Source organism: Marmota marmota, unplaced genomic scaffold, assembly GCF_001458135.2.
Source record: "Marmota marmota marmota unplaced genomic scaffold, marMar, whole genome shotgun sequence".
NCBI lineage: Eukaryota > Metazoa > Chordata > Mammalia > Rodentia > Sciuridae > Marmota > Marmota marmota.
The window spans coordinates 1,970,465-1,977,575 of record NW_026000207.1 but is presented as its reverse complement, the minus strand read 5'-3'; the positions used below and the strand labels follow the sequence as shown (position 1 = coordinate 1,977,575).

The 7,111-nt window shown below is 60.6% G+C and overlaps 2 protein-coding genes across 3 annotated transcripts in view; both read right to left on the bottom strand.

Moving 5' to 3' along the window:
* Sbk2 (SH3 domain binding kinase family member 2) overlaps nt 1–447 on the bottom strand; it is a 10,146-nt gene extending 9,699 nt beyond the window's left edge. Inside the window, exon 1 of the mRNA XM_015505562.2 lies at nt 326–447. The gene's annotated coding sequence lies outside the window, so the exon portion shown is untranslated. The remainder of the gene's footprint in view (nt 1–325) is intronic.
* Nucleotides 448–1,229: 782 nt separating this feature from the next.
* Sbk3 (SH3 domain binding kinase family member 3) lies at nt 1,230–6,803 on the bottom strand. Of its 2 annotated transcripts, XM_048791464.1 has the most exons (5): nt 6,089–6,803; nt 5,494–5,644; nt 4,859–5,061; nt 2,317–3,210; nt 1,230–2,284 (listed from the first exon to the last, which is right to left on the bottom strand). In XM_048791464.1, exons 1-5 carry the CDS (start codon nt 6,131–6,133, stop codon nt 2,015–2,017), a joined length of 1,563 nt encoding a protein of 520 aa, XP_048647421.1. In that variant the 5' UTR covers nt 6,134–6,803; the 3' UTR covers nt 1,230–2,014. The 2 variants fall into 2 exon arrangements, with proteins under 2 accessions (XP_048647421.1, XP_048647422.1); XM_048791465.1 differs by having other exon boundaries at nt 2,039–3,210; nt 6,089–6,802.
* Nucleotides 6,804–7,111: the final 308 nt, after the last annotated feature.

Sequence of the window (7,111 nt, the reverse complement as noted above, 5' to 3'; positions counted from 1 at the left end):
CAGGGTCCAGGCCCAGCCTCCTCCCTCAGACCCAGGATCCAGGGTCCAGGGTCCAGACCCAGTCTCCTCCCTCTGACCCAGGGTCCAGGGTCCAGGGTCCAGGCCCAGCCCACTCCTCTTCTGGGACCTTATACAAGTCACACAAATAGTGACCCTCAAATCTAGCCTCCAGCTCTCATTCGCTCTGCAGCCTCAAGGTGCAGCCTGTGCTCTGCTGAGGGCCACAGGACTTTGGCCACAGACTCCCTTCCTGTTCAGGTGCTGCCCCCCTAGGCCATTTAACCTTGCCTCCCCCTGACCTGGGTTCAGAGCCCATGGACCTCACCTTCTCCGAGGTTTGCCAGACCCTTCCGTAGCCTGCAGTGGTGAGTGCCCAGTACTTAGAGCCCATGCCAGCAGCTGCCTGCACAGGGAGCAGGATCCGCCCCCAACTTGGGGGTCGCAAGGCCCCACCCCCAGCCCCGCCCCTTCTGCACCCATTGGGCCAGAGCGACATCGTGCGTTGAATCCCAGAACTGGCTGTGGTCAGACAAAAGTCAGACCCATGGGGCTCAGTGGGTTCCTCTGACCCAAGTTTCCAGGCCCCATCTACCTCCCTAAACTCAGGAGTCCAGGCCCAGCCTCCTCCCTCAGACCCAGGGTCCAGGCCCAGCCTCCTCCCTCAGACCCGGTATCAGGCCCAGCCTCCTCCCTCAGACCCGGTATCAGGCCCAGCCTCCTCCCTCAGACACAGGGGTCCAGGCCCAGCCTCCTCCCTCAGACCCTGGGGTCCAGGCCCAGCCTCCTCCCTCAGACCCAGGGTCCGGGCCCAGCCCTCCTCCCTCAGACCCAGGGTCCGGGCCCAGCCTCCTCCCTCAGATGCTGCAGAACCGACCCCAGCCCCAGTTCCTCAGCCCAGGGACCCAGTTATTCTTTGAGGATGAAATCTTTTAAATCTGACCCCGCATGACACACCATCCCCAGCTGTGACCTTCCATCCTCTATTGACAGGCCAGACACAAGTGTTCTGAGGACGTGTCCTGGGTCGGGGTCCCGCTTGGGGAAAGGATGAGACAACAGGATTCCAGAACGATGCAGTGAGACATGACCTCAGCGCCGGGGGGAGCAGGTGGCAGAGCCACTGGGAGGGCAGGTCCCTCCGGCCTCTGGGACAGCTGCTCCCTTCTCTTGGGGATATGGCCTTGGGATAATGGGAGTTACTTTATTTTTTTAAGTTTATTTATTAGTTGTAGATGGACGCAGTACCTTTATTTTATTTAGTTATTTTCATGTGGTGCTGAGGATCGAACCCAGGCCTCCAAGGCACCTGCTAGGAGAGCGCTCTACCACGGAGCCGCAGCCCAGCCCTGCTTTATTTTTTTAATGAGCATTTTATTTTGCTGTAGTTCTAGATTCATGGAACAGTGGCAAAATCTGCAGTGCCTGTGTGCCCGTCACCCAGCCAGCTCTCCCAACGTCCCTTAACGCTCCACAGGATCCTTTCACCAGGGCTGCCACCAGGGGCTTTTTCCTGTCCCAGGGTCCTGTTCAGTGGACTCACTTTTGCATCCAGAGAGCGTGAGTTCCTGTGCAGGGGCAGTGTCAGGCCCCTGACCCTCTGCGGGGACAGGATGGGCCTGGCTGGTGCTGCAGGCAGAGCTGTCCTCCTAGGGAGGCGCTGTGGGGGAGAAGGGGAGCCTGGCTCGTGGAATGGACGGGTCTCTGGAAGACAGCTGGACAATACTAGCCTTGGTGCTCAGTGCTCTATGGGAGGAGAATCCGGAAGGATCTGAAAATGAAAGGTCAAGTCCACCCTGGACAGTGTAAGATGGGAGGCAAAGGAAAGACAGACACAGATGGCTCTGTCACCAAGTCCAGAGAAGCCTGGGGTGCGGTGCTGTGGACCCGGAGCAGGAGGGGGCAGGGGCGGCGAGGGGGGAGGGGGGAGAGGGAGTAGATTAGGTCCAGAATGGATGAGCGACTTCTACCACCTCACTCAGAGCCAGAGGAAGGGGAGAGGTGGAAGCCAGAGACGTCAGGTCGGATCCTCCAAGTTCAGATTTGGTACCATGGACACTGGGTGACACCTACAGTCTTCAGAGAGGAGTGGTCCCACAAGAACCCATGACAAGCTTTCAACATGTCCCCAGAGTACAGAAACATATCTATAGAGCAGACAGGACGTCCTCGGAGAAGACACACCTAGGACAAAGGAAGGGTCCTTGTGGGAGGACAGAGCTGGGACTCCTGGGCCTGAGAGAGGATGCTGGAGTGCAGATCCTGGGTCTGAGGGAGGAGGCTGGGCCTGGACCCCGGGTCTGAGGGAGGAGGCTGGGCCTGGACCCTGGGTCTGAGGGAGGAGGCTGGCCTGGACCCTGGTCCTCCGTTCGGGTGGGGACTGGCCTGGACCCTGGTCCCCCACTGGGATGGGGACTGGCCTTCACTAGGGGAAGGTGCAATGCAGCTGTCTTGCCTTCCAGGTGGCCATGGGCACAGGGGGGGGCCTTTGGCCCAGGTTGGGCCACCTGCCTCAGTCACCTGGTCGGGGAGCTCCCCATGTGTCCCCATGCTTCTGGCGACTCTGCCTCCCTCCTCCTCCTCGTCTGTGCACTCCTCCAGGCTTGACCCTCCCTCCTCCCCTTCTACCACCTCCTCAAAGGACAGCCTCCCCAGGTCTCTGGGTCCCTCTGCATCCCCCTCCAACCCCCAGTCATCGCCCAGGACGTCCAGAACAGCCAGCGGGGGGCTCCTGGTATCGGGGTCCAGGTCCAGAAGGCCCTGGAGCAAGGTCAGAGCTGGGGGTGCAAACTGGTCCCAAGGTGCTGGTGGCCGAGGGGGCTGGGGCCTGGTGGTCATCCAGCCGGCAAAGGCTTCAAACTCAGGGTCAGGAGCCAGTGCCACATCCCAGGGGAAACAAGCAGTGGCAGCGCAGAAGAGAAGCACCCCCAGGGCCCACGAGTCCACAGATGGCCGCAGGGGCAGGGTGTCAGGTGGCAGCAGGAGGCACAGTTCAGGAGGCGCAGTGGGTAGGGGCACTGGTGGGGCCGGGGTTGGGCTGCCCTCTGGCCGGGTCAGACCCAGGTCGCCTAGGGCCACGCGGCTACAGAGAGGATCGAAGACCAGCACGTTGTCCGGCTTGACGTCTGCGTGCACCAGCCCACGGCCGTGGAGGAAGTCCAGGGCCCCAGCCAGCTGGGCCACCACCCGCTTCACCATCAGCTCCGGGAGGCCCTGTGGCCAGGCAGAGGAGGAGAGTCAGGCTGCCTGGGTCCTTCTTCCTCCACCTCAAAATGGTTCTGGACTGTTCTGAAGGGGTGGGGAATCCTGGGACCACAGCCACCTCAGTGTCCCCACAACATCCCCCAAGGTCCTGCCATCCTCCAGCACACCCTTATCTGGACTTGGCCTCCACCAGCCCCCCGACATTTTCCCCACTAGAGCCCCAATTCTAACCAGAAGCCCTTTCCTTTAGCTTCCTTTGAAAATCCTCCTAACACTCAAACCCACTCTGAGGATTTCTTAAGTCTCCTCTGACTACCCAGTTCTTCCCCAGGGGGAACCCCAAACTCCTACCTACCCCTAATCTTAGTTCAATGTTAATCTCCACCCTATCTCCAACCCAGATCCTATTCTTACCCTCCAGATTGCTTCAATTGATTAGTTAATCTTTGCTCCCAGATAGGCAGAGGCAAGTCAGCAAAGCCAGCCACCTATCCATGAAACCATCCCTCCATCCAACAGTGTTGAACAATGTGTCCATTCCACATCCAGCCAACGATCCAATAGTTCAATTATTTAATATCCAATACCACCCATTCATCCTTGCTTCCTTTCATCCATCCATCCATTCATCCATCCATCATCCAGCCAGCCAACCAGTCACTCAGCCATCTATCAAAGCATCCATCCATGCATCCACCCATCTGTCCACCCACCCATCCATCCATCCATCCATCCACCCACCCATCCATCCTTTCATCCATCCATCATCCATCCAGCCAACCAGCCACTCAGCCATCTATCAATGCATCCATCCCTGCATCCATCCATGCATCCATCTGTCCACCCACCCATCCATCCTTCCATCCATCCATCATCCAGCCAGCCAACCAGCCCCTCAGCCATCCATCCATGCATCCATCCATGCATCCATCCACCCATCTGTCCACCCACCCGTCCATCCATCCATCCACCCACCCATCCATCTTTCCATCCATCAATCTGTCTATTCATCCATATTTGCATCCTTGTTACTTCTGTCCACCATTCCACCCATGCATCCATCCACCCATCCACCAATCCTTCCCTCAAGAGTGTGGACATCCAACACCTATCCTCCGTCTCTTTCTCCCCCCACCTTCCTTCCATTTATCTCTCAAATCCAAAGTCCTAGAAATATCCCTGCCCTCTAGTCCTCAAACTCAGGAGGGCAGTCCTGACCTGGTCTCATTCTAGAGGCCCCATTACAACCCACACCCAACTCCATCATGGACACATCTTGAGCCGCCTCTGCCTGCCGGGGCCACCCCACCATGCCCACCCTTCCTTCTCTCCGTGGCCAGTCTGCAGCCAGCCCTACCTTGACTGCCTCACCCCCACATAATCCCAGCGCCAACCAGGATCCCAAGGCTGTCTCTGTCCCAGCCCTTCAGCAGTCCCAGGGCATCCTCAGCCCCCACCCAGCTCCTGCCCCTCCACACAGGGCTGGGATGGCTGGAAGGATCCGGCATGGAACTTGCATGGAGAGTTAGAAATGGGGAGGTGGTTTGACTCAGGGTGGACCTGGCTTGAGCACTGACCTGGGATCAGCACTGGAGACAGAGGAGGGGCTGGGGGCGGGCTGGGACGTGGGACAAACAGCCCCCCTCGCCTGCCTCACCTTTTCCTGCAGCATCCTGCTGAGATCCCCGCAGGGAGCATACTCCTGGGCGAAGGCGAAAAACCGAGGCGTCTGCAGGGGCCCGCCCAGGGTCTGCAGCAGGCCGGGGTGGGAGGACACGCAGCGCCCCACGCAGAACTCCCTCAGGAAAGTGGCTCTCAGGACGGAGTCCCGACGGAGGAGCTTGAGAGCCACCGCAGGGCCTGCCAGGGAGACAGGGCCCGAGGGGCGCTCAGGGCACTGGTCCTGGGGAGGGACCTGGGCAGGACCCGCAGCCTCTCCGAGCCCCAGACTTCCTTCTCCACCTGTGAAGCGTGATGGAGAGGCCTTCCCGAGGACCCTTCCTGCTCGGCCTTGGCCTGCTGTGTGGGGCTTCATGGCCTCACCCTCTCTGAGACTGGCCTCTGTTTTCTCTTGCATAAAGGGACATGGCAGTGGCTTGATTGGCAATCAAGCTGCACTCCTGCCTTGCTGTGGGACCTTGAGTTGGCCACTTGGCCTCGCTGGGCCACCTCCTTCTCAGAAGACCACAGAACTCTGAACTTTCTGAGACCCCCTCAGCCCCACCTGAATGCTGGCTTCCCAAGGCTGTAATCATGGGGGATGTGGAGCCTGCCCTCGGTGGCTGCACTCACCCCCTTGGCGAGGCTGGGCAAGCAGCACCCGGCCGTAGGAGCCGGAGCCCAGCTTTCGGATGAGGCGATACTGGACACGCAGGCTTCTCACTGGGGTCACCCTAGTAGCGGTCAGCTCCACCAGCCGCTGGAGAGCTGCAGCCGTGTCCTCCTGCCAGAGAGGGGCAGGGTTGGGGGGTGAGTTGGGGTCCCAGGAGAACAGCCCAGCAGGGAGCTGGAGGCCCAGCCCAGGACTGCACTTGGGGACAGGGGACCGGGGTCACTGTCCCCAGAGAGGAGGGTGAGTCACAATGACTCACCCAGACTCAGGCCACCTGTTTTTGTGTCCTGGTGGGTTAGGGGTCATTGTCTCAAGGCCCTGCCTGTCCCCATCTGTGGGAGGCAGCAGGAGCCCCCAGCCCCACCTGGGGCTGTGCCCTCAGCCTGCAGGACCCCACGTCCACCTTCTCTCTGCCTGACTGCCTGTGTGACCCCGGCTGTCCCTCAGGCCCTTTCTCTGGGTCTGCTGGGGTCTGGGTTACTCTCCCTCCCTCGGGGTGGCGGTCTCTCTTGTGATTTTCTGTCCCTCTGTCACCTCCTATCTCTCCCATCTCACCTCTGGGTCCCCATCCACGGGGGTCTCAGGGGCCCTGAGCTCCATCTCGGGGCCGCCTGGTGATGGCTGACCTGGGCAGACAGACACCCCTGTCTGCACTCCCCAGAGGGCGACCAGCACCTGGTGCCTGCCCCTGGGTCCTCGCCGGCCTCCCGGGGGCCTGAGGTCTCCTGGCGGCTCCCTCTTCCTGTCACCCTCTCGTGGTCCAGTCTCTTTCCTTGGCTCCCTCCCAGCCTCCACTCCTCGGGTCCCCTGGCAGTCTCTCCTTCCCGTGAACAGCCCGCCCTCCCTCTCCCCTCCTCTCTCTGTCACTCTCGGGGTCCCTCGGCTCCCCCTGACACTCCGGGGTCTCTGGAGTCGCCTCCCTCACTGCCTCTGCCCCAGCCGTCTGCCTTCGTCCACACTCTGCCCTGTTGGCCACCAGGTCTCCTGCTGCGCCCACTCTGCCCTCGGCTCCCTCCTCTGCCCTCTCGGGAGACTCTGCCTCTCTCTCCTCCTCTCTTTGTCCAGATTCTCAGAGAGCCTTTGTCCCTCCCTTTCTCTAGGCAGAGGTGTGTGTGACAGCACAGAGACAGAGACATCCTGTCCCCCACACCCCTCCCTCACCCCCCTGACCCGCTGCCCCCTCCCTCCCCCTTCCAAACTTAGACCAGCTTGGACTCTGGGCGCTGGTCCCAGGACAGAGGGGACAAAACATATTGTGAACCCCCAAGGGCCAGGCCTGAGGGCAGAGGACAAGGGAGGGAGAGGCCCATTCACAGCCTTTGCTTGGGCCAGAGGCCAAGAGGCCGGAACTCAGTGCTTTCCAGTTTCTACTAGGTGCTGGGAGTCCTGGTGGTCAGATCACAGGAGACCCCAACCAAAGCTCTGCTCTGTGATGCCTAGAGTCCAGGCCCCGGCCTCCTCCCTCACACCCAAGATCTAGACTCACAGCCTCCTCCCTCAGACCCAAGGGGCCAGGCCTAGCCTCCTTCCTCAGACCCAGGGTCCAGGCCCAGCCTCCTCCCTCAGACCCAGGGTCCA